The sequence below is a fragment of the Sorex fumeus genome, unplaced genomic scaffold (genome assembly GCF_029834395.1).
Source record: "Sorex fumeus unplaced genomic scaffold, SorFum_2.1 ptg000036l, whole genome shotgun sequence".
NCBI classification, from domain to species: Eukaryota; Metazoa; Chordata; class Mammalia; order Eulipotyphla; family Soricidae; genus Sorex; species Sorex fumeus.
In genome coordinates this window covers 1,249,942-1,273,688 of record NW_026606093.1, presented here as the reverse complement: position 1 = coordinate 1,273,688, position 23,747 = coordinate 1,249,942, and the positions used below count along the sequence as shown (strand labels likewise).

The 23,747-nt window shown below is 55.5% G+C and overlaps 2 protein-coding genes and 1 pseudogene across 3 annotated transcripts in view; 2 read left to right on the top strand and 1 right to left on the bottom strand.

The window, feature by feature from the left end:
- The window catches only part of COL2A1 (collagen type II alpha 1 chain), a 30,097-nt gene extending 20,608 nt beyond the window's left edge, over positions 1-9,489 (top strand). Inside the window, exons 37-54 of the mRNA XM_056117835.1 lie at positions 274-327; positions 589-642; positions 1,239-1,346; positions 1,663-1,716; positions 2,225-2,278; positions 2,567-2,728; positions 2,952-3,059; positions 3,159-3,266; positions 4,715-4,768; positions 4,931-5,038; positions 5,174-5,227; positions 5,337-5,444; positions 5,700-5,753; positions 5,963-6,070; positions 6,387-6,675; positions 7,261-7,448; positions 8,295-8,537; positions 8,933-9,489. Coding sequence (XP_055973810.1) covers positions 274-327; positions 589-642; positions 1,239-1,346; positions 1,663-1,716; positions 2,225-2,278; positions 2,567-2,728; positions 2,952-3,059; positions 3,159-3,266; positions 4,715-4,768; positions 4,931-5,038; positions 5,174-5,227; positions 5,337-5,444; positions 5,700-5,753; positions 5,963-6,070; positions 6,387-6,675; positions 7,261-7,448; positions 8,295-8,537; positions 8,933-9,079 — 2,055 coding nt within the window. The 3' untranslated portion in view covers positions 9,080-9,489. The remainder of the gene's footprint in view (positions 1-273; positions 328-588; positions 643-1,238; positions 1,347-1,662; positions 1,717-2,224; positions 2,279-2,566; positions 2,729-2,951; positions 3,060-3,158; positions 3,267-4,714; positions 4,769-4,930; positions 5,039-5,173; positions 5,228-5,336; positions 5,445-5,699; positions 5,754-5,962; positions 6,071-6,386; positions 6,676-7,260; positions 7,449-8,294; positions 8,538-8,932) is intronic.
- Positions 9,490-13,770: 4,281 nt separating this feature from the next.
- TMEM106C (transmembrane protein 106C) lies at positions 13,771-19,731 on the bottom strand. 2 transcript variants are annotated; one of them, XM_056117836.1, is made up of 7 exons: positions 19,539-19,731; positions 18,371-18,434; positions 17,768-17,927; positions 17,530-17,670; positions 16,143-16,192; positions 15,632-15,685; positions 13,771-14,468 (listed from the first exon to the last, which is right to left on the bottom strand). In XM_056117836.1, the coding sequence occupies exons 1-7, from the start codon at positions 19,729-19,731 to the stop codon at positions 14,372-14,374; spliced, it is 759 nt and encodes a 252-aa protein (XP_055973811.1). In that variant the 3' UTR covers positions 13,771-14,371. The 2 variants fall into 2 exon arrangements, with proteins under 2 accessions (XP_055973811.1, XP_055973812.1); XM_056117837.1 differs by lacking the exon at positions 15,632-15,685 and having other exon boundaries at positions 14,382-14,468.
- On the top strand, positions 16,860-17,483 carry LOC130027244 (NADH dehydrogenase [ubiquinone] 1 beta subcomplex subunit 5, mitochondrial-like; annotated as a pseudogene).
- Positions 19,732-23,747: the final 4,016 nt, after the last annotated feature.

Here is a 23,747-nt window from a genome sequence, read left to right as displayed (position 1 = left end):
CCGGGGGGCTACAGAGAGCGAGAAGGGGTGCGGGGGCTTCTCAGAGCAAAGGGAGTGCGGGGGGCAGAGCCGGGTTCAAGAACCTTCCGTGAGGGCATGATGGGGGTGCAAGTGAGGGCCGACAACAGGCGAGGCAGGCCTGTGGGGTCCCGGGAACACTCGGCCGATGGGGTCCCGGGAGCACTCGGCCGTGGGCAGAGCCCACTCCATGTGCTGTACCCCCAGAGGGCCCCCGACCCCATTCATCACACCCGCCTCCTCCTCCCCACTCAGGGAGAAGCCGGGCCTCCGGGTCCTTCCGGGACAGCTGGTGCTCGAGGCGCCCCGGTGAGTGTCTGCCCCCCTCCCAGCCTTTCCCTATGCCCCTGGGGACCACTGCCGCTGCCTCTGCTGCCGCCTCCAGGGCGGGGACCGTCAAGTCAAGGTGGCATCTTGACTTGGCTTCTAGAATGCGGCCACGCCCTCAGGGAGGCGCTCAGGTGTCCGCCAGACACTGAGCTTCCCGGAGGCGCGCCGCTTCCCCGGGGCTGCTGGGCCAACTGGAGGGTCCCGAGCGGGCCTTGACCTGCAGGCGCCCCTTCCCCACAGGGTGAACGTGGGGAGACTGGACCCCCCGGACCTGCTGGCTTCGCTGGCCCTCCCGTGAGTATGCCGACCGTGCCTGCTGCTTGGGCCAGGCCAGGGGGCACCTGGTGGCTGGGGAGGGGGGTGGGTGGGAGGGAGACAGGGCGTCAGGCAGGAGGCGACCTTCCTCCTCCTCATCACAGCTCCAAGCCCACAAAAGTCTACACCAGGCCTCAAACCCAAGGGGACACAGTCACACAGACACACACAGACACACACAATTACTTACACACAGACACACATTCTTGCACACACAGACACACAAAAACACACAGACATACACACAGACTCACACATAGGCACTCTCATGCTCTCTCTCTCACACACACTCATGCTCTCACACACACACACTCACAATCTCTCCCTCTCTCACACACAGACATACACTCTAACACACGCACTCACACTTTCACACACACACTCACACACAGACACATTCTCTCACACACAGACACACACTCTCTCACACACTCACACTTCCTCTCTCTCTCTCTGACACACACACACACACACACACACACACACACACACACACACACACGGGCCTCAAGCCCTTTCGGAAGGGCCCGGAGCGTCTGACCTGGCCATCACTCTCCCTTTCTCCTCCGGGACAGGGCGCTGATGGGCAGCCAGGAGCCAAGGGAGAGCAGGGAGAGGCCGGCCAGAAGGGTGACGCCGGGGCCCCAGGTCCTCAGGGTCCCTCCGGAGCTCCCGGGCCTCAGGTGAGTAGCGGGGGCTCCCCGGAACTGCCCCTCGGGGCGCCTCAGCCCCGTCCCCTGCCTGCGCTGCAGCGGAGGGTGTTCTCGGGGTGGCACCAGCTCCACCGGGGCGTGTGAGGCTGCAGGCGCAGGCCGAGGGCAGGGGTCTCCGAGGGAGGCAGAGCACGGTGCTCCCCGGAACGGGCCTCCTGTGGGCGAGATGCCAGGCCCGCCCCGCGGCTTCCCTAGCCGGGGCGAGTGTCGAGCGAGCCCCCGGGAAACGGCCCCTCGAGCCATTGCGGGCTACTGGCGGCGTCTCACTCCCCTCCTTCCTTCCCAGGGTCCTACGGGTGTGACTGGTCCCAAAGGAGCCCGTGGTGCCCAGGGCCCCCCGGTGAGTGAGGGGCAGGGGACGGGCTGTGAGTGGGGGGCTCCCACCCCTCCGGCACCTGCCCCGCCGCCTCCTGTCTCTGCTTTTGTCTCCGGACCAAGCCTGTCCCATCGCAGGGGTGTGAGTGTGAGTGTGAGTGTGTGTGAGTGTGAATTTGTGTGAGTGTGTGTGTGTTGGTGTGAGTGTGTGTGAGTGTGTGTGTGTGTGTGTGTGAGTTGTGTGAGTGTGAGTGTGTGTGTGTGGTGGGGTCTCCTCTCTGCCACTGTGAATGTGACTCAGGGTGGCCTAGCTGCACCCCTGACTGTGCTCCCTGGAGCACCGGCCGCCTTTGACCCCTCTGCAGGTTCTGGAGGCCAAAGAGCCGCTGCCTGACCCCCGGGCGACCCCGGGGTGCCCCCCACTCTGCTCTTGCTCTCCCTTGAGGCTTTCTGTTCGCCCCCACACTGCAGCCCCCCGCTGGACCCCGGGGTCCTCTGGGCTGCGGAGTCAGGACTTTCCTCTCCTCACACAGGGAGCGACGGGCTTCCCAGGCGCTGCCGGCCGAGTGGGACCCCCTGGCTCCAACGTAAGTGCCGCGTCTGCCCCTCCCGGCTGCTGGCCAGGCCCAAGGCCGGGCCTTTCGCGCAGCCCCAGTCCACGGGCCAGGAGGCGGGAGCTGCCCGGGAGAGCGCAAAGGGCCTGGCATTGTGAAGGCTTCCTGGGGCTCTCGTGGGAGGAAGATGGAGGAGGTGGAGGGGTGCGGGGGGTCGAGCAGCCGCCCAGGAGGCCAAGCGCTGGCCCTGGCTCGTTGGCGCTGGCTGCCTGGCGGACGCGAAGGGCATGACGAGTCACTTGCCCAAACTGCTCCTTGCAGGGAAACCCCGGCCCCCCTGGTCCTCCGGGTCCTTCTGGAAAAGATGGTCCCAAAGGTGCTCGAGGGGACAGTGGCCCTCCGGGCCGAGCTGGTGACCCTGGACTGCAAGGCCCTGCTGGAGCCCCTGGCGAGAAGGGAGAGCCTGGAGATGATGGTCCCTCTGTAAGTCCCCCACCACCAGCACCGGGCCCTGGGCCCTGGGGCAGGGTCGGAGGGGGCGGGCAGGGCCCGGCGCTGGGCACCTGTGGGCAGGCTGGCCGATGACGGGGTGGGCTGCCCCACTCCTCACCACACCCCTCTCGTCCACTCCCCCCCCCACCCGTCACCACACCCCTGCCCTCTTCTCCCCTCCCCACTCACTTCACCCCTCCACCCCCTTCCTTAGGGTCCTGATGGCCCCCCAGGCCCGCAGGGTCTGGCTGGTCAGAGAGGCATCGTGGGTCTGCCTGGACAGCGAGGCGAGAGAGGCTTCCCTGGCCTGCCCGGCCCCTCGGTGAGTGTCGCTGGCCCTCCCCGGGCTGAGCCGGGCAACCCCTCAGCCCACGTCCCCGCCCCTGCCCCGGCCTGGCACCCACTCTCTGCCGTCCCCCAGGGTGAGCCCGGCAAGCAGGGTGCTCCCGGGGCATCTGGAGACCGCGGCCCCCCTGGCCCTGTGGGCCCTCCTGGCCTGACCGGTCCCGCGGGAGAGCCTGGACGAGAGGTGAGCAGGGGGACCGGGTGTGGTGGTGGGGTGGGGTGGGTGTGTGCGTGTGGGCGCGCCCAGCCTGGCTGGGGGCCGTGCCCGAGAGGCAGAATGCCCGTGCACCAAGAAACCACAGGCAGGCAGGCCGGCGGGACGGGGGCACAGGCGCTCAGAAGCGGTGGCCCCACAAGGCCCGGTCAGTAGGTGGAGGCTTGCCACAGGAGTGTGTGGGGAGCGAAGGGCAGTGGGGATGGAGAAGGGACCAGCAGGACAATGACAGGTGGAAATGATCTTTTTTTTTATTAAAAATTTTTAATAGTGAGACACCATGAAGTACAGTTGTAGACTTACAAATTTTGTGCTTGGGTTTCAATTATACAATGATCAAATACCCATCCCTCCACCAGTGCCCATTCCCCACCAGCATGGATCCCAGTATCCCTCCACCCACCCCCATCCCCCCATCCCACCTTGCCTCTGTGGCAGGGCACTCCCTTTTGTTCTCTCTCCTTTTGGGTGCTGTGGTTTGCAAAAGAGGCATTGAGTGGAAATCATGTTTAGTCTATAGTCTACTCTCATCACACGTTTCCCATCCTGAGAGGAACCTCCCAACACCCTTTATTCGGTGCTGCCTTCTCTATCTGAGCTGCCTTTTCCCCTAGCGTGTGCAGCTGGCCTCCAAGCCATGGAGTGAACCTCCTCGTACTTATCTCGGCTATTCTTGGGTGCTAGTCTCCTATTTTCTTACTTTATGTTCCCCAGATGAATGCAATTTTTCTGTCTGTCCCTCTCTTTCTGACTCATTTCAGTTAGCATCATACTTTCCATGTAGTACCACTCGTATGTAAATTTGATCGGGAGAATCAACATCATCAAAATGGCAATACTTCCCAAAGCACTGTACAAATTCAACGCGATCCCTATTAGGATGCCCATGACGTTCTTCAAAGAAATGGAGCAAACACTCCTGAAGTTTATATGGAACGATAAGCCCCCACGAGTAGCTACAGCAATTCTGGGGAAAAGGAAATGATCGTTTTTGACAGGAACCGAGTGTTGAGACGGAGACAGAGAGATCAAGGGAGAGAGGGAGGGCGAGAGGGAAGAAAAGAGGGAGAGAGGGAGGGAGAGAGGGAGAAAAAGGTGCCCGCAGGGGTGCGGGGAAGGGAAACTGGGGACACTGGTAGGAAATGAAGGGACAGGACAGGTGTTGGAACCTTACGTGCCTAAAACCCAATCATGAACAACTTGGTAACTGCATCTCACTGTGATTCAATTAAAAAATAAATCAAAAACTAAAAAAAAAATCCAAAGAACCGGGGACCCGGGGAGAAAGGCAGAAGCGGCTCGTGAGGGGCTTTGGCCGCAAAGCCCGAGTGGGGTGAGGCAGCCGAGCTTGGCCTCTGGGGAGGAGTGGGCGGGAGCGGAGTGGCGGGCCAACTCCAGAGTCCCCTGTCCCCCTGCAGGGAAGCCCGGGTGCTGACGGCCCCCCTGGCAGAGACGGCGCGGCTGGAGTGAAGGTGACTATCTGGGGGTCTCTGCGGGGGGGTCCCGGGCTACCTTCCTTCTACTCAGCCGGGCGTGGCGGGTGGGTCAGAGTCTGGGCTTGGTTCCTTTCGGACCTGCTCGTCCTGACTTCTTCTAGAACATTCTTTTCTGAGCCTGAGCTCTGTCTCCTACAGGGTGATCGTGGTGAGACTGGAGCCCTGGGAGCCCCCGGAGCCCCTGGGCCCCCCGGCTCTCCCGGGCCCTCTGGCCCCACCGGCAAACAGGGAGACCGGGGAGAAGCGGTGAGTCATGGGCCCCTCCGGCAGAGGCCTGCGTGGGGGAGAGAGGCTGGGGGCAGGGGGCTCCAGCCCTCGCCCTCGCCGAGCGGCCCACCCTGCCCTCTGACATTGCCCGCTGTCTGATTTCTCTCCTCTCAGGGTGCACAAGGCCCCATGGGGCCCGCAGGGCCGGCCGGAGCCCGGGGAATCCCGGTGAGTATCCATGGCTGTGTGGATGGCAGCTGGCACCGTGCATGGGGTCCCGCCACCCCCCGCCCCGGGCCCACCTCACCTCACCCCTGTCTGTCTGTCCTGTTCCCAGGGCCCTCAAGGTCCCCGTGGTGACAAAGGAGAAACCGGAGAGGCTGGCGAGAGGGGTCTCAAGGGACACCGTGGCTTCACGGGGCTGCAGGGGCTGCCCGGACCCCCCGTGAGTATTGGCGCCAAAGGCCCCTCTCTGCCCAGGGCCCCTGTGGCCGCATCCTTGAGAGTTTGCAGCCCTTCCTGGAGGCCGGGTGGGGGGCAGGAGCAAGTGAAAAGGGGATGAGGGTGGGACACTCATCTGCCCCCGTCACTCAGGATAGAGCCAGACTCACGAGGGTCTCCTGGCGGTGGGGGCTTGGGAAGGGGAGGGGAGGGGCCCTGCCTGTGCCAGATGCTGAGTGCGCCTCTTTGCTCCGCACAGGGCCCTTCTGGAGACCAAGGTGCTTCCGGTCCTGCTGGTCCTTCCGGCCCGAGAGTGAGTGGACGGGGCGGCGTGGGGGGGGGGGGGCGGAATCGCGCAGGGCTGTGTGCGATGACTACGATGGGGCAGTGCTCCCAGACGACAGGCTGGATGGCGTCTTGGCTGAGGGGGGGCGGGGCTGAGAGGTGCCCCCCCAGCCCCACTTGCCCCCTCTGCTGACGGCTCCTTTCCCGCCGCCTTGTTTTCCTCCCCCTGGACTGCAGGGACCTCCTGGCCCGGTGGGTCCCTCCGGCAAAGACGGTTCCAACGGCATCCCAGGCCCCATCGGCCCTCCTGGTCCCCGTGGGCGCTCAGGAGAAACTGGCCCCGCTGTGAGTGCTCTGATCCCTCTGCCCCAGCATCTGGCGGGGGGCGGGAGGGTTCAGCCTCTGTGCCAGGGGGGCCCCCCGGTCAGCATCCTGGACACTGGGGTCTCCCGGGAAGCACCGGGCGTGGTGCTGGGAAACAGAAGAGGCCGACGAAGGCGGGAGGAGGGTGCCGCGGTGCTCTCTGGCCGGATTCCCATGTGCTGCCTTCCTCGTGCGTGGGCTGGGAAGGAAACCCTCCGGCACATTCTAGCCGATGGGAGCACACGCAGGAGGGGCACCCCGAGCCCCGTTCACGGCTGATTGCTGCTTCCTGCTGCAGGGTCCTCCCGGAAATCCCGGCCCCCCAGGCCCTCCCGGCCCGCCCGGCCCTGGCATCGACATGTCTGCCTTTGCTGGCCTCGGCCAGAGAGAGAAGGGCCCCGACCCCATGCAGTACATGCGGGCGGACCAGGCAGCCGGCAGCCTGAGGCAGCACGACGCCGAGGTGGACGCCACGCTCAAGTCCCTCAACAACCAGATCGAGAGCATCCGCAGCCCCGAGGGCTCCCGCAAGAACCCCGCCCGCACCTGCCAGGACCTGAAACTCTGCCACCCCGAGTGGAAGAGCGGTGAGCCCGGGAACTGGAAGTCCGCCTGGAAGGCAGGAACTCAGCCCCCAGTGGGCAGGAAGTCAGGGTGAAGGGCAGGAAGTCATCCCACTGGGGCCAGAAGTTAGTGCTCAAGGCAGGAAGTCAGCCCAGGAGACAGGGAATCAGCCTGAAGGGCAGGAAGTCATCCTGGTGAGCAGGAAGTCAGCCAGGAAGGCAGAGAGTCGTCCCGGTGGGCAGGAAGTCAGCATGTCCTTCAAATCATGAGAGATGCCCCAGCGCACGGTTCACGGCACAGAAACCACAACACGGGCCCCTGTCCTGCCATGCCTGCCTCACAGAAGTGGCTTCTGGTACAGTGCTAGCCAGGGGCAGGCCTCCCCCTGCACTTGGGCCCCTGTCTAACACAGGGCATTGCCGGTCCAGGTCTCCTGGTCCCTGGGCCCCGGCATCCCTGACACCCTCCCCTAGGTCACCTTGGACTCCACACCCTGCTCCTTGCCCCAGCCCGTCCCCCCGTTCAATCCCCAGGAAGGTCTGACCCGGGGGGCGGGGTCTGCCCTCGCCTCGCTGACTCCTGGTGGCTGCTTCTCTCTTGCCCGGCAGGGGATTACTGGATCGACCCCAACCAGGGCTGTACTTTGGATGCCATGAAGGTTTTCTGCAACATGGAGACTGGTGAGACCTGCGTCTACCCCAGCCCAGCCACTGTTCCCAAGAAGAACTGGTGGAGCCGCAAGAACAAGGAGAAGAAGCACATCTGGTTTGGAGAGACCATCAACGGCGGCTTCCACGTGCGTGGCCTCAGCCCGACGTGGCCCTGTAGTCTTTGATGCTGGAATTTGCAACCCTTTCATTTTGGGGGGGTGGGGCGGAGATAGGGTGGGCACAGTTTACCAGGGCCTCACACATGCGAGGCATGTACTTGTCGCTGAGCTACACCTTGGCCCCTCTTCATGGAAGCTTTAACGCACCTTGACCCCTTCTCCCCAGTTTTCTATGGAGCTTCAGAGGAAGGAGGGGGGCGCAGATATTCTCTTTCCCATCTCTTTTTTTTCAAGATAAATAATATCATGTGTGATTTTATTTTTTATTTTTTTTCCAGGGATAATGTGTGTGTGTGTGTATATATATATATATATATATATATATATATATATAAAATTTTTATTAGTGAGACACCATGTGGTACAGTTGTAGACTTACGATGTTTTGTGCTTGGGTTTCAGTTAAAAATATTTTCACTTTGGTTTTTGGCCATACCCTGCTCAGGATTAGGGGAACCCTCTGGGGGGTACTCTGGCTTGAACAACCGAGTCGGACACAGGCAAGGCAAGTGCCCTACCTCCAGTGTGGTATCGCCTCCTGCAGCAATTTTTTTTCTTTTTGGGTCACACCTGGCGATGCACAGGGGTTACACCTGGCTCTGCACTCAGGAATTACTCCTGGCAGTGCTCGGGGGACCCTATGGGATGCTGGGAGTCGAACCCGGGTCGGCTGCATGCAAGGCAAACGCCCTACCTGCTGGGCTATTCCTCTAGCCCCTCTCTTTCCCATTTCTAAGTGGAGGAAGCTCCCAGCCCCAGCCCCAACCCCTGACTCCACTCCCAGACTCACCCCACTGCTCTCTGCCCCAACAGTTCAGCTACGGCGATGACAACCTGGCCCCCAACACCGCCAACGTCCAGATGACCTTCCTCCGCCTGCTGTCCACTGAGGGCTCCCAGAACATCACCTACCACTGCAAGAACAGCATCGCCTACATGGACGAGGCCGCCGGCAACCTCAAGAAGGCCCTGCTCATCCAGGGCTCCAACGACGTAGAGATCCGGGCTGAGGGCAATAGCAGGTTCACCTACACTGTCCTGAGGGATGGCTGCACGGTGAGTCCGGTGCTATCGTTTCCTGGGGCCTGGGACTCAGTCTAGAGCAGGCCAAGTGGGGTCCACAGCAAGTGGCAGAGACCGAAAGTGACGGGACTACTTAAGGTGTGTGCGTGATTTTGTCTGGAGAAGCCGCTCAGGATGGTGGGCGAGGAAGAGGGACCCCTGCTTCTAACTGCTCCACTCCCCCAGTGGAGGGGAAATTGGACTCTGCCCAGGCCTGCCAGGGATCGCATGGAGGGGATCTGGTGAACCGGGAAGACTCTAGGGGACCCGAGTGTGTTTTGTGCTTTGTGTCCTGTGATGCTCGCTGGCTGGCTCCGTCTGGAGTCCTGGCTGGCCGGCCCTGGCATTCAGGGTCCCAGCCAAATGGCGTCTGTTCTTTCCTCTCCTAGAAACACACCGGTAAGTGGGGCAAGACGATCATCGAGTACCGGTCACAGAAGACATCCCGTCTCCCCATCATTGACATTGCACCCATGGACATCGGAGGGCCCGAGCAGGAATTTGGTGTGGACATAGGGCCTGTCTGCTTCTTGTAAAGATCCAAACCCAGAAACATCACCATCCATGGCAAAACCAAAGGACCCAAGTACTTTCCAATCGCAGTCACTTAGGACTCGCCAATCAACGGCTGACCCGACCTGACGTCCGTACATCCCGCCCGCTCACAGTTTGGACTTGAACCCCCTCTCTTCCTGAGAGACCTGGGCAGACTGCAAAGTAAAATCTCGGTGTTCTATTTATTTATTGTCTTCCTGTTAAGACCTTTGGGTCCAGGCAGAGGCAGGAAACTAACTGGTGTGAGTCAAACGCCCCCTGAGAGACTGCCCCCCACCAGCCCAGACAAGAAGACCCCCACCTCCAGGTGCTGGGCGCGGGAACTGTGTGTGTCCTACATAATGGTGCTATTCTGTGTCAAACACCTCTGTATTTTTTAAAACATCGATTGATATTAAAAACAAAAAAAATTATTGGAAAGTCCATACGGACCTGTGCTTTGTTCTTTTAGTTTGCTTCCTGTGAATTTTTTCTCCACCCCCCCCTTTTGTTTTTTTGGGCCACACTCAATTGTGCTTGGGGACACTCCTAGCAATGGTTAGAGGGCTGAATGCTGCATCGGGAATCAAACCTGGGTCAGTCATGTGCAAGGCAAGTGCCTTACTGACTTTACTCTCTCTCTCCCGCCCACCCATTAATCCTTGGTTCTGTGGACAGAGCCCTGAAGCTTTCCAAAAGCTTTTCGGCTGACTTTTCACCCTCTCGGTGGAGGACCCTGAGACCACACTGCCAGGTTTTGATATCTCATACAAACACAAAATGAACCTTTCGGTAAGCCCAGGCACTGTGGAAAGCCAGGGGACGATGGGACACAGGTCTGGGGAGACAGGCCCAAAGGAGAGGAGGCCTTTCCTCACACAGGATTATGAAACACCACCCCCCGCCCCCACCGCCCCGGTCAGATGAGAGCAGGAGGGGCCACGTGAAGGATGAGGGATTCGAGACACTCCGAGGGACAGGCAAGGAGTGAACCCCACAGCGGCTCTGGTGATTGCACATGTTCACTTGTGTCTTTCCCTAAGACAGGTGGATGTGTTGCATATGACACCCCCCTCCCCACCACACACACAACACACACACACACATACACACACACACACACACACCCTAGCTATCCCTCTTTCCAGCCTTCACCCCTCCACCCCCATTTAAAATGTTCTGGGCCTGCGCATCACTGTCCTCTGAACTGAGCTTCTCCTCACTCTCAAACACTTCGCAGTTAAGGAGAATGAGGAAGTTGTTGCCTCCACTAGCGGCGGTCATGGTGGTGACTGAAGTGGACAGGGGACAGCCCTGACCTAAGTCTATGACAGTCGTATTCTGTAAAATACACTCACAAGGGGCTGGAGAGGTAGCACAGCGGGTAGGGCGTTTGCCTTGCATGCGGCCAACCCAGTTCAATTCCCAGCATCCCATATGATCGTCTGAGCACCGCCAGGAGTAACTCCTGAATGCAGAGCCAGGACTAACTCCTGTGCATCGCTGGGTATGACCCAAAAAAGAAAAAATAAAAAAGAGCAAGTCAGCTAAGGTCTGAGCCCTCTTTAAGCACAGGGAGGGCTTTCCAGCCCAGGGGCCATTCTCAATGGGAGTCCTGGTTTTGCAAAAAAGCAAAAAAAAAAAAAAAACAAAACAAAAAACAAAGTGAATTATAGTTTGGTTTGGTTTGGGGGGCCACATCTGGGGGTTGAACACTCATAAGGCTATTTGGCATGCTCGGGGCTAGAGACCCATCTCCCATCCCTACCTCCTCCATCTAGTAAGGCAGATAGTTTTTCTGCCAGTAAGAAAAATAAGACTATGTGAAAGATGCTTTTGTTGTTCGACTTGTTCTTGTGCATGAATAATCTGGGTATGGTGGAGTCTTTATGGACTATTCTCAGGGCCAGTACAGCACAGCAGGTAGGGTGTTTGCCTTGTATGCAGCCGACTCGGGTTCGATTCCTCTGCCCCTCTCGGAGAGCCCAGCAAGCTACCGAGAGTATCTGGCCCACACGGCAAAGCCTGGCAAGTTCCCTGTGACGTAGTCAATATGCCAAAAACAGTAACAAGTCTCACAATAGAGATGTTACTGGTGCCCACTCGAGCAAATCGATGAACAACGGGAGGACAGTGACAGTACTTGTCAAACAAAAACATGATAATTAAAACTATGTCATTAAAATAGCCACATCATGATTTAAAGTGAACAACACCTTATCTAACAGGAGGGTAAGGGGAAAATGTGGGAAGGCAAGGGTTGCCTGTGAAAGTATTTCCTTCAGCAACAGTTGGAACTGCGGAACACAGCCAACTAAAAGGCCTCTGTTGTTCCCAAGCTGATTTCACTTCTCCCTTCGGATGCAGAGCCACTTCTGGTTACTGCTTTGGGGCCGCACCTAGCAGTGCTCAGGAATCACTCCTGGAGGGGACCAGGGAGTCACCCGTGGGTGATGGGGATTGAACCTGGGTCGACTGCATGCAAGGCAAGCGCCTTCCCCGCTGTACAATCTCTCTGACCCCAAAGTCGCCTGTTTTAACCGAAGCATCTCAGGAGATTGTCGCCATCAGCTCAGACCTTTTAAAAGATAAACCCGTTTATTTCAGGATATCAAAGTGACCCCTTTCATCCTACTCACTTCTGGATACCAGCTAAAACTTAGAAATTATAGTCACTGCCCCCAGGCAAAGGCACCAGGTGGGGGGGAGGGCAGGAAGTGACCCTGGCCCTGTGGTCAGGCTGCAGTGCTCCACCAGGCCAACAGTGCTCCCTCCTCCCCAGCTGGCCCGGGGAGAAGGGGAGCACCACCAGGCTCATCCCCGATCCCCCGACGCTGGTGCCCCAGGAAAGGCAGCAGCTCTTCAGGCAGAACATGCCCCCCTAAAGCCCGGAACTGCCTTGCGAGGGAGAGGCCTCGGTTGGGTCCTCTCTCGGGCATCCTCATCTCAACGACAGGCGCCAGAAAGCTTTAACTTGGGGTCAGGAGTCTGAGCCTCAGCCCAGACATGCTCGGGTCCCCTGCTCTCCTGGGCAAGGCATGAGAAAACTTCTAAAATAACATCCTCCTCGAGCCAAGGAACAAAGTACTGGGGAGATGATGGAGAGTCTTATTACAAAGGCGACGAGTAAGGAATTTTGCTCAGAGAAAATACTTGGGGCCCTTTGACTCTCACGGAGCCTTCATCAATAGACGGCTTTGTTTCACACTTGGAGCTAGGACCCGCATTCACTGACCCAGAGCTACCAAGGACCTTACCTTGGAGTAATTAGGAAGGGGGGGCTCCCCAGGGGGCCCCGAACAGGACTTCAGGACCTGTCACTTCAAAATGACATGAACTATTTTGAGCCAGCTCATAAGAGGCTTTTACTGCTTAACCAACTGTCACTATCACTATCCTGTTCATCAATTTGCTCGAGGGGGCCCAGTAACGCCTCCATTGTGAGACTTGTTACTGTGTTTGGCATATCGAACACGTCACGGGGAGCTTGCCGGGCACTGCCGTGCGGGCGAGATACTCTTGGTAGCTTGCTGGGCTAGTAATGTAATTTTTCTTTCTGTTCTTGCCTTCAATCGGGTGACCAGGACATCTGACTACAAGAATAAAAACGAGAGGTTTTTATATCTGGAATTAGGGTTTTTCCTAGAAGTCACCTATCAGAAAAACTATGCAGCAGGGCAACAGCTATTTGGAGAACATTTCTCATGCCCCCTGAAGACTCAGGCCTCCTCAGCTCAAACCACAGATGCACGCCTCCCCCTCCCCCAACCTCTCCTCACGGACCCTGGAATTCAGATCCAAGGCAATTCCCCACATGTGTGCCATTAAGTTTGTCTTTTCCTCCTAGTAATATATTTGATTATTTGACCAGCCTGATACAACCCAGAAGAATAAGGGGAAGTTTCCTCTCTTAGCAGTAAGCAAACTGTGGCCTACATGAAATCTAGTGAGACTCAGATTCGTGATGGTTGTTTTAAACTTCTAGATATGCCAGGACAAAAGGGCAGCAGACGCTTAGCCTACTGCAGGTACTCAGTAATTTCACGTACTGAGTAAATGGGCAAATGAAAGGCTCTGAGAGGGGCTGGAGCGATAGCACAGTGGGTAGGGCCTTTGCCTTGCACACAGCGGCGACCTGGGTTCGATTCCCAGCATCCCATAAGGTCCCCCGAGCACCGCCAGGAGTAATTCCTGAGTGCAAGAGCCAGGAGTAATCCCTGTGCATCGCTGGGTGTGACCCAAAAAGCCAAAAAAAAAAAAAAAAAGCTCTGGGAATGGTTTGGAGATAAAATGGAACCCACTTTAAGTGTCCAGCTCTCCAACTAGCTCAACCATGTCTTGAAGCTGACTCTCTGGTGGCTGAGAGGTGGAGAAAGTTCACGAAACTTGCAACCTCAAACTTCCAAACGCCCTCTGATTACGATCACAGTCAGCCAGAAGTCACTGGGCCTCGGAGAAGCTGTTCCCACGTAGGCAGCTGCCCTCCCTCTGCCAACCTGCAGGGGGCATTATGTGCTCGGTTCTGGAAGAGCAAGAAGCCAGCCTGTCCTTGGAAGCAGCTGGCGGCTGCCTGGATAGAACTCACCACCAAAGCCTCTTCCCTGCCGGGCTGCACGGACCCACACAGCGGGCAACTATGGGTAGTCCTCTGGGACGCTGACTAACACGTCCACCCAATCAGAGGAGACACCGGTGAATCAAAAGCAGGCTTTATTTTCCGACCACATCCCCGATCCATGTTCCAGCCAATGGATAAAGGGCAAATCAAGCCTCAGGTAGACTCTTGATAAAAACAACTGTTAACTTTCTACAGAGGGAAAAAAAAAACCTGTCTTTAAAGCTGCTTAGACAAGTTGAAGCAGATGAAAAAATTCACATGTTCCGTGGTCTGTGCTTTCTTCATTCAAGTGCTTCCTTCCTGCTGCCTCTTCTGTGCAGACAAGACCCTGACAGCAATTCTGCAGCGGCACCACGATGGATGATTGGATAACACGTGATTCCTATTCGGAACCAAGCTGACCGCATTACATTCAGCCAACCTCAAACGCTCCTATTCTCCTTGCACTGTTTGCTGGGGACAGGAGAAGGGCCGGGCAGTGCAGCTGCTGAGGAAGGTTAGTGGACACGGAGGGAGATTTCCTCCCAAGAAGCAAGAAGACGCTTGCTGGGGAAGAGGGGACCCTATTTCTCTTCACTTAGACCACCTGGGTCGGGACGTCAACGCAGGCCCCGGCTACAGCCATGGCGTCAGTCTCATCGGACAGGTGCCGCCATGGATGAACCAAGAGCAGTTTTCAAGCACTTGTGGAATTGGCCCCACAATCCACGTAGTGATGGGTCTCCAAGGAGCTCTGCGTCACGTGGCCAATGTAGGAAATCTTCACGGATGTTCTAAAGGAAAGAAGCCAAGACAAATTGTTAGAGAGCACGTAGAACTGCCCAAATAATTTTGTTTTTTTTTCGCAAAAACAGGCAAGAATATCTACAGGTTCCAGATGAGTGGCTTCCGGTTACATAAACCAGGAGGCCGAGATCAGTTCACATTCACGAAGCAGCTGGGGCATGTGATGACCCTCCAAGGAAGTGGTTCTCAATCCATTTTATCGCACATTTCAAAATGTCTGGCGAGAATTTGCATTGGTTCAACTGAAGGGGTGATGGGGTCCCACACTTGACTGGCACCTAGTCAAGAAGCCAGCGATGACCTGAAACGCCCCACTCTGCACAACACATCTCTCCACCCCGCCCCAACCTCGCTGACTCACAATTTCAACAGTGCCGAGGCGGAGCAGCTCTACTCCAACCCTCCTAATTCAAATATTTGAAGCAGATCCTTGTCAGTTGCCAAGTAATGGTTCCAGGAATGACCCTAAAGGTCCATCTGTGTGGTGATCTGTGTGGCTAGACAGTGAGTTCAGCCAAATGTCAAGGACTGATTCCTTGAGAGAGTTTTATTTTATTTATTTATTTATTTTTGCTTTTTGGGTCACACCCGGCGATGCTCAGGGGTTACTCTTGGCTCTGCACTCAGGAGTTACTCCTGGCGGTGGTCGGGGGACCCTATGGGATGCTGGGAATTGAACCCGGGTCAGCTGCGTGCAAGGCCAATGCCCTACCCGCTGTGCTATCGCTCCAGCCCCCCTTGAGAGAGTTTTAGAACTCTAAGAGCAACAAGGTACTGAGCAAACTAGATTACAGTTCATGCATTAAATGGATTTGTTTTCTTTTTGGGTCCACCTGGCAATGCTCAGGGGTTAGTCCTGGCACTGCACTCAGGAATTACCCCTGTCGATGCTCAGGGGACCATATGGGATGCTGGGATCAAACCTGGGTAGGCCGCGTGCAAGGCGAACATCCCACCCACTGGACTATCGCTCCAGGCCCCCTCGTGCATTAAATGTTAAGTATTCACTGAGAGTCCCAGGATTTGTAACGGAGACACAGACGAGTCCAGAGAACATCGGGCTAAGCCAGCCTCTGCCTCTCAGCTCACACAGACCTCGCACTGCCTGTGTGGATTAGACACAAAGGCCCAGGGGAAGAGAGAGACTTACTGCATGAAGATCAGTATGCTGTGCACCAAGAGGTCAGGCAGCGTGCATAGGAAGCTGTTGAAGAACAAACAGGGAAGCAATCGGTTTGACTTTGCGTTTGAAAAAAGTTCAGCAGAAGAGCGCTCAGTTGCCTGGTCGTGTGGCCAGCATACTTCCTCTGCCCCCATCGGCCCTCTGCCCTGCTTCTGAGGCTCCACAAACACCCTTTCATGATGCAGGACAATGCCTGCTCTTCCCTTGTCTGCCATGATACTCCCAGCTTCACCCCCAACAAATCCGTCACACAAACTCCGCCGTTAGGGAACGTTCCTAGTGGAGTTGATACTCTCTTTCAGAAATGACAGCACCTTAGCCACTAAATGACAAAGGACACGCTCTCCGAACACACCCACAAGACAACCCTCAGGATGGAACGCTAGAACTTAAAGCAGGAGAAATTCTAGTCAGGTAAGTTCAGCTCAGAATCCCATTCAGCCAGCAGCGAACACATAACAGACAACATGGTCCTTACTACACATAGGAGTACTGTCTTCCCATCTCAGCTTCCATGGTAAAATTCACCTGAAAATAAGACACACGAGTCAGCCTGTGGCCGAACAAGTCTGACGACTGTCCAGATGATATTCCTACTAGCAGTCCAACATTCTGGGAGCATTCTTCCAACACACACCAAATATTTCCCCTAGGCTGACCCCTTGATACAACCTCTGGGCCACTAACAAATGTTTCCAACCTCTTTCCTTTTGAGGGGCCAGTGGCCCTCAGACTATTAGAGTGCTTCTTCTTGATTTGTGGCAAATCTTTCTTCTAAGTGATTTTGTTAGCCTAGTACTGTACTGTGGGCTGATTCTCCCACTCACCCACCCACTCACTCGGCTTCTCTTTTTATTTATTTATTTTTGGTTTTTGGGTCACACCCGGTGATGCACAGGGGCTACTCCTGGCTCTGCACTCAGGCATTACGCCTGGTGGTGCTCAGGGGACCCTATGGGATGCTGGGAATCGAACCCGGGTCGGCCGCGTGCAAGGCAAATGCCCTACCCACTGTGCTATTGCTCCAGCCCCTCACTCAGCTTCTCCTAATGACAGAGTTTCCCAGGACCGTCTTCTCAAATTGTTCTGCACTTGTACTTGTACTGAATGAGAAGAGGAGAAGGAAGTCACGAGACGACAGCATCCCCATATCCCTGCTCTTCTCTTTGGCCCATGCGGCAAGGGTTCTAAAAGAATGACACAGGCCTCGGTCACGGCGGTGACCGCTCTGTCGGGCCGCTACGTGGGCGGCTGGCTCGGACTCAGGGGCTTCCCCCGCCACGGCGTGCCCAAGGCCGTCACTCCTGTTCGACATAGCGGAGATCACCACGGAAAGAGACTGTTTATCATCAAGCCTTGTGGATTCTACGATATGCGGTTTTTGCATTTAATGTCATTCTACATTCTGTTGACGGGGACTCCAGTGGCAGTTGGCATAACTCTGGTCAATGTATTCACTGGTGAAGCTGAGCTAGCAGAAATTCCAGAAGGCTATGTCCCAGAACATTGGGAACATTACAAGCATCCTATATCAAGATGGATTGCATGGACTTTCTTCGACTGTCCTGAAAAGAATTATGAAAAAACAATGGCTGTTCTTCAAATCGAAGCTGACAAGGCTGAATTACGGTTAAAGGAGCTGGAAGTATGAAAATTAATGCGTGAGAGAGGTGATGGTCCCTGGTATCAGTATCCAACCATTGATAAGGCGCTTACCGATCATTCTCCAAAAGCACCTCCTGACAACTAATCTTCTATTTCATAAAAAGTATATTCTCTTTGGGGGAAACTATAAATATATTCTGTGGTTGCTGTTGTTCTGAATAAATGATGGGTACAAGAAAAATAAATAAATAATAACACACCATATGCTCGCTCCGAGGAGGAATGAGGGAGACGCTAGTTGTTGTGTGTGTGCCAACCACTGTGTTCATGTACTGGACCTGGCTGGACAGGCTGGTCAGTGCCACAGGATAGAAGTTGGAATTTCTGATTTTCAGTGTGGCCTGCAGCAGAGCAAAGGAGGAAATAGGTGCACTTTTCCTTACATCTGTTTGCACAAGACTTCCACGTGCATCCAGGATACCAGGCCGTCGGTCTTACCATGACGGTGAGGATTACGAGGGAGTCCTTCTTATTAAATATGACCTTCACCACTTTGATGCCGCCATCATCCACGAGGACTGAATGTGGGAACAGGAAGAACACCACCAAACCAGAGGCCAGGAGACAGAGAAGAACGGACAGAAGAACGTACTGCTTACTGCAAGTGACAAAGCACACGAGCCACCTGGTCAGCACAGTAGCAAAATCCCCAAGTCAGGATTAAACAGAAAACTGGAAATGAAGGGAGAGGGAAAAAGAAAAGGATCAAGTCCATCACCAGGCCAGCATGAGCGCAGCAGGAAGGATCCTTTTAAACCCTGGAGGATGCTGTCTGGGAGGAGAGACTAACCAGAGGAACTGTGTCGGGAGAAATATTTCCTCACCACCAAGGACACCCCACCCCTTCCTCTCCAGTTCCTTCTGACTGGTCCTCAACGTGTTTCTGATGATGAAGGCAGAGGCACCTTGCTAGAGCAAAGAGTTTGAAAGAAAATGGGGCAACGAATGCCAGAATATAGAGGAAGGGACAGTTTCCAGAGAGCCAACCGACACTAACGCATATAGAAGGGACTAGAGAGAGAGAGAGAGGCCAGCACTCACGTTCTCTGAGGGCGCAATCTCTGGTCACTGTGTGGGATCAAAGCCACCAGCTCATTCACTTGCTCTAGAAAAGAACCAAACAATTATTCAGGTAACGTGAATCCCACTTCGTCAGAACTTTCCTTCATATCATGCCATATGCCATATCCCATCACAATGTGTACTTGTTTGGAACTGAACATTTTTGTTTGTTTGTTTGTTTTGTCTTTTGGGTCACACTCGGAGACACACAGGGGTTACTCCTGGCTCTGCACTCAGGAATTACCTCTGGCGGTGCTCGGGGGAACCATATGGGATGCTGGGAATGAAATGGGGGTCAGAACTGAACACTTCTAAGATGCTAGTTTCATACTTTGAGTCTAGTGAACAAGACAGAAAGTAAATACAAAATGCTGCAAATTATAAAACATTTATCAGTGGTGCGAGGGTAGTGGACATGGAAGTTGAGAAATTCGGACTCTTGTTTTGGTGTGATGCCAGGGCCTTAAACTGCTGCTTGGCCTTGGGACATCATTGTCCCTCAGGCCAACTTGTTCGCCTCATCTGTAACAGGAAGGCTTTGGAACAGATGATTTCTAAGCTCCTTACCAGGTCTGAACCCGTGTGACACTCCATCTCAATTGTTAAGCCTGAGTGTAAAATCAGACATAAACGATTCCGCACCAAATCCAGTCTGCCATTCTTGAGCATGTGTGTGTGTGTGTGTGTGTGTGTGTGTATTTTCTCCTACATTACATTTTCAGATCTTACAGTTTCATGACTCACTGTTCTCTTAAAAAAAAAAAAGTTTGGGGCTGGAGTGATAGCACAGCAGGTAGGGCCGTTTGCCTTGCACGCGCCCGCCAGGGGTTCGATTCCCAGCATCCCTGAGCACCGCCAGGAGTAATTCCTGAGTGCATGAGCCAGGAGGAACCACTGAGCATCACTGGATGTGACCCAAAAAGAAAAAAAAAATTTGTGGGCACTTCATCCCCTCCTTAAGAGAGCAAAAGAAGGGGTGAGACGGGGAGCAGACCCACAATGCACAGCAGGTGGAAGGCCACAATCCCAAGGAGAAAGGCCTCCTGGAAGGCGCCCATCCCGTCCCCCGCCGGGCCCAAGGGCACCCGGCTCCAGCATCCCCGCTCGCTCCCGGGACCGCCCCGCGGGCCGCCCCCCGGCGCCTCACCCGCGCGGATGAAGCCCGTGCCCTGGCAGGTGAGGCAGGTGACACTGTCCCGCCCGGTGAACTCCACGTAGGGAAACTGGGCGATCGCTTCTTCCCGCTCGCGCGCGGCCCGGGGGTCCTCCCCGCCGTCCTCTCTCCGCCGCGTCCAAGTCCGGGCCGGGGGGCGCGCACAGGCCGAGGGGCGCGCGCCCATGGCCCGGCGGGCCCGCGGCCTCTGCGGGGGCCGCGGCGGGGGAAAGGGGGCGCGGGGTGGGAAACGTCACCTGGGGGGCTGGCAGGGCGAGGGCCAGCGACCACCCCGCCCGCCCCCCGCCTTACCTGCCTGGGCCCCCGGCGCGGCCGCGTCGCCAGCGCCAGTGCGCACGCGCACGCGCTTCAGGGCCGGGGCCGGCCGGCGGCTCCGGCGCCTGCGCGCGCCCCGGCCGGCAGGGGGCGCCCCCGCCCGCCGCGCTCGGGAGGCCCGGCGGTGGCAAGGACGCGCGGGGTGGGGGGCGTCTGCAGACGGGCGGGCCGGGAGGCCCCGGCTGGGTCGCCCCCCGCGGCTTGAACCTTTCCGGGTTTGAGCCGGAGGCCGCGTAGACCCTGGCCAGCACGCCCAAGATGCCCAAGAGCCTTCCCTCCCGCCCAGAGCCGCCCCCTCCCCCTCCCCAGCATCGCCGGGAGAAGGGGGAGCGGGGTGGCGGTGGGGGGCGGGGAGGGGAGAAGAGGGAGGGAAGGATAGGGAGCACTTGAGAGGCTGGGTTCCTTCTTCTTTTTTTTTTTTTTTTTTGCTTTCTGAGTCACACCTGGTGATGCCCAGGGGTCCCTCCTGGCTCTGCACTCAGGAATCACTCCTGGCGGTGCTCAGGGGACCCTATGGGATGCTGGGAATCGAACCCGGGTCAGCCGCGTGCACGGCAAACACCCTCTCCGCTGTGCTATCACTCCAGCGCCGGTTCCTTTTTTTTTTTAACTAAAAAATTTTAGAGCACTGTGATTTACAAAGTTATTGATAGTTGAGTTTCAGGCATACAGTATTTCAACACCAGCCCCACCACCAGCGTCAGCGTCTCTCCACCCAAGCTCCCATATTCCCTCCCCACCCCAACCAGTGCCTCATCCCCGCCTGTCAACCTGACAGGCACCTTCCAAAGTTCCAGTGGCTCCAGCTGAGAGCCCATGCTTCAGTTTTTGTTGAGTCTGGATGCATTTCTATACCACGCGCCCTGTCACCCATGTCCCCAGGAGGCTGGTTTCTTTGTACTGGGGAATGAGGCTGGAGACTTACTTCCCAGATCTCCAAATCTCTGGGATTTCTCATCCCCCCCCCCCCCCCATGGGGAAGTGGCCAGGCTGGTCTGTGGGACCATCTGCCTAACCCCTGGACATGATCCCTTAACTGAGCCTTCAGGGTAAGATGTTTTGTAAAAAACAAACAAACAAAAAAACCAATGGCACTTTCGTTGGAGACAATGAAATCAGACCCGGCAGTGGGGTCTTGCAGGGAAATAAAGAGATGAGGCTGATGTAATGGAGGCAAATGGGGTTGATAGCCAAGGCACAAGCTCAAGGTCAGTGGATAGAAAACTTTAAGGAGGAAATCTCAGGGTGAGGAAAGGAAACTCCTGGCTATCCTGACCTACTAGGATTCTTGTTGAAGACAAGTCAGGGTGATCGGACTTTACCCAGGGCATAGTGGAGGCTGGTGGAGTAGAACCTGATCAGATACGGAGGGTGATCAGATATCGAGGATCTGGCACTTGCTGAGCTGACTTAACACGACTCTTGCTAAAAGTGGTTTTACACAAATGAGCACAGACAGTGGAAAAATTTAGAAACCTGGCTAAAGTTAGGTCAAGGATAGAACCTTTGACAAAGCAACAAAAAGGAGCCATTGCTTCCTTTTTCTCTACTGCCAGCCTCACACTTCTCTTTCTTTACCTCTCTGCCAGGTTAGCTTTTCTTTATACAAATCTGGTTTTTGTTGGGATCCACAATACATGCAATGCAACACTCTTGCCACGTGATGCAGTGGAGCCAATGAAATGGAGGCAGAAGTTGTAGGTGGATTTTGGTCTTTGACCTTCTTCCTGTTTAGAATTGACACTTGATGTTGGAGATTGCCTAGCTACCTTGTGACCATGAGGGAAAAGAGGACTGCTTAGGAAGACAGGACAGAAGGCTGACAGGAGCCTGGGCCCTGATGGGGTTCGGTGCTGCATTCAGTCCCTAGACCACGTGACTTCTGATTCCTCGTTACGTGAAGAAAAATAACCACCCACAGAAATTGTGTTTTTATGCAGCATCTCTTTCTCATAGCGGGTGCAATTCTAAAATGAAGACACCAAGTTCGGTAAAGGGGAATTTCTGTATTTTAGCACATGCTGTCTGGCCAACTTTAACCCACCCACCACGTAGACCACACTTAAGTTCTATCTTCCTCTAACTTCTGCCCTCAAATCACGTCCCCTTTGAGGGAGAGGCCCTTGCCCATCTGAGGCGCTTTTCCTGTGTGAGAGTCCACTTCTCACTGCACATAGCCTTGTGCAATCTTGGGGGTGTGTCCATCCTTTAGTCCTCTGGGTGTCTTTGTACTTTGCAGCCTTGGTTGGAACCTTGCCAAGGATGCAAAAGTCTTGAGGTCTGCTAGTGATGGGCATCCCAGGGCTGTCTAGACCAGCATTTCTCAGCAGTCCATATGGCCCCAACGATTATTCCAAGGGGGCTTCTAGGAAAATTGCATAAATGGGGGGTGATGGTATGAGTCTAAGGGGATACCCAGTTGGTGGGATAGCGGTTGGTTCAGGGAAAAACCAAGGTCAGAAGAGGCTCATGGTCTGCAAAAGGTTGAGTAACCTGTCCTACCCGCCGGTCCTCTGGTCTCTGCCCTGGCCCTGTATTGATATGATCCTCACCTGCAACCCCTTACATATTGGCTGGAAAAAAAGAATAGTGGCTGGGGTGGGGGAAAGATACAGCCCCTGGTTGAGAAATTCTGGATGAGATAATCCCATAAGCAGGGAAAGTGAGGAGGCAGCAGCCTAACTTAAACCAGTTTGGAGGAGGAGGCCAGAGAAAGACAGAGATGTGAATGCATTAGAAAGAAAGACTGGGGAGGGTGTGTGGGAAAAAAAGGGGGGCTTTGGTTGATGGGCCATGTAAAGGGGCCCTGAGGCTTCATCAGCAAGGACCCTGAGAGGCTCTTGAGGCTTTCTGACCATCTGCTTCCAAAAGTATTTCTGTAACACAGGCTTTCCTTTTTTCTTTTCTTTTTAATTTTATTTTTATTGATTCACCGTGAGGTACAGTAACAAAGTTTTCGTGTTTGAATTTTTTTTTGGCTTTTTGGGTCACTGTTGTTACTGTGTTTGGCATATCGAATACATCACGGGGAGCTTGCCAGGCTCTGCCGTGGGAGCGAGATACTCTCGGTAGCTTGCCGGGCTCTCCAAGAGGGGCAGAGGAATCAAACTCGGGTCGGCCATGTTGGCTGCGTGCAAGGCAAACGCCCTACCGCTGTGCTATCGCTCCAGCCCTGGCAATGCACTGGGGTTACTCCTGGCTCTGCACTCAGGAATTACTCCTGGGGGTGCCCAGGGGACCATATGGGATGCTGGGAATCGAACCCGGGAATCGAACCCGGCAAGGCAAATGCCCTCCCCGCTGTGCTATTGCTCCAGCCCCTCCTGTTTGAGTTTTGATCATCCAGTCCTCCAACACCCATCCCTTCACCCGTGCACATTTTCCACCACCCAAATCCCCAGTATCCCCCTCTCCCCACATTCCCACACCTCCCCCTGCCAGTGTGGCAGACAATTAGCACAATACTCTCTTTACTTTAGTGACCTTTGATAGTTTGAGACCAGACCCATCACGACTCATACCTACCAAAAAGGCAATGCTAGACAATGTGTTTTGTATTGCTTGTTTGGATGCAATAAGCGGTGTGCCTCTAGGAATTCTAAAATTTTAATAATTAGGGTCTGAGGGATTGCTGCAGCAGGCTGCTCGGTCCAAGATTCCTTTGTGTGTCTCTGGATCCGGGCCGTGTGGAAGCTTAAGTGGATGGTGGTGCATCATCTCAGAGTCTCATCATCGGGGCAGGGGAAGGAGAAGGGCCCTCTCCTCCCCTGCCCGTGAGGCCTGACATTTGGCGTCACCGCTGCTTGTCCCTGGAGCTTATTGGTGACTTCTAGAAAATTGTGGTCGCCGGAGTTCCTAGGGGGTAGG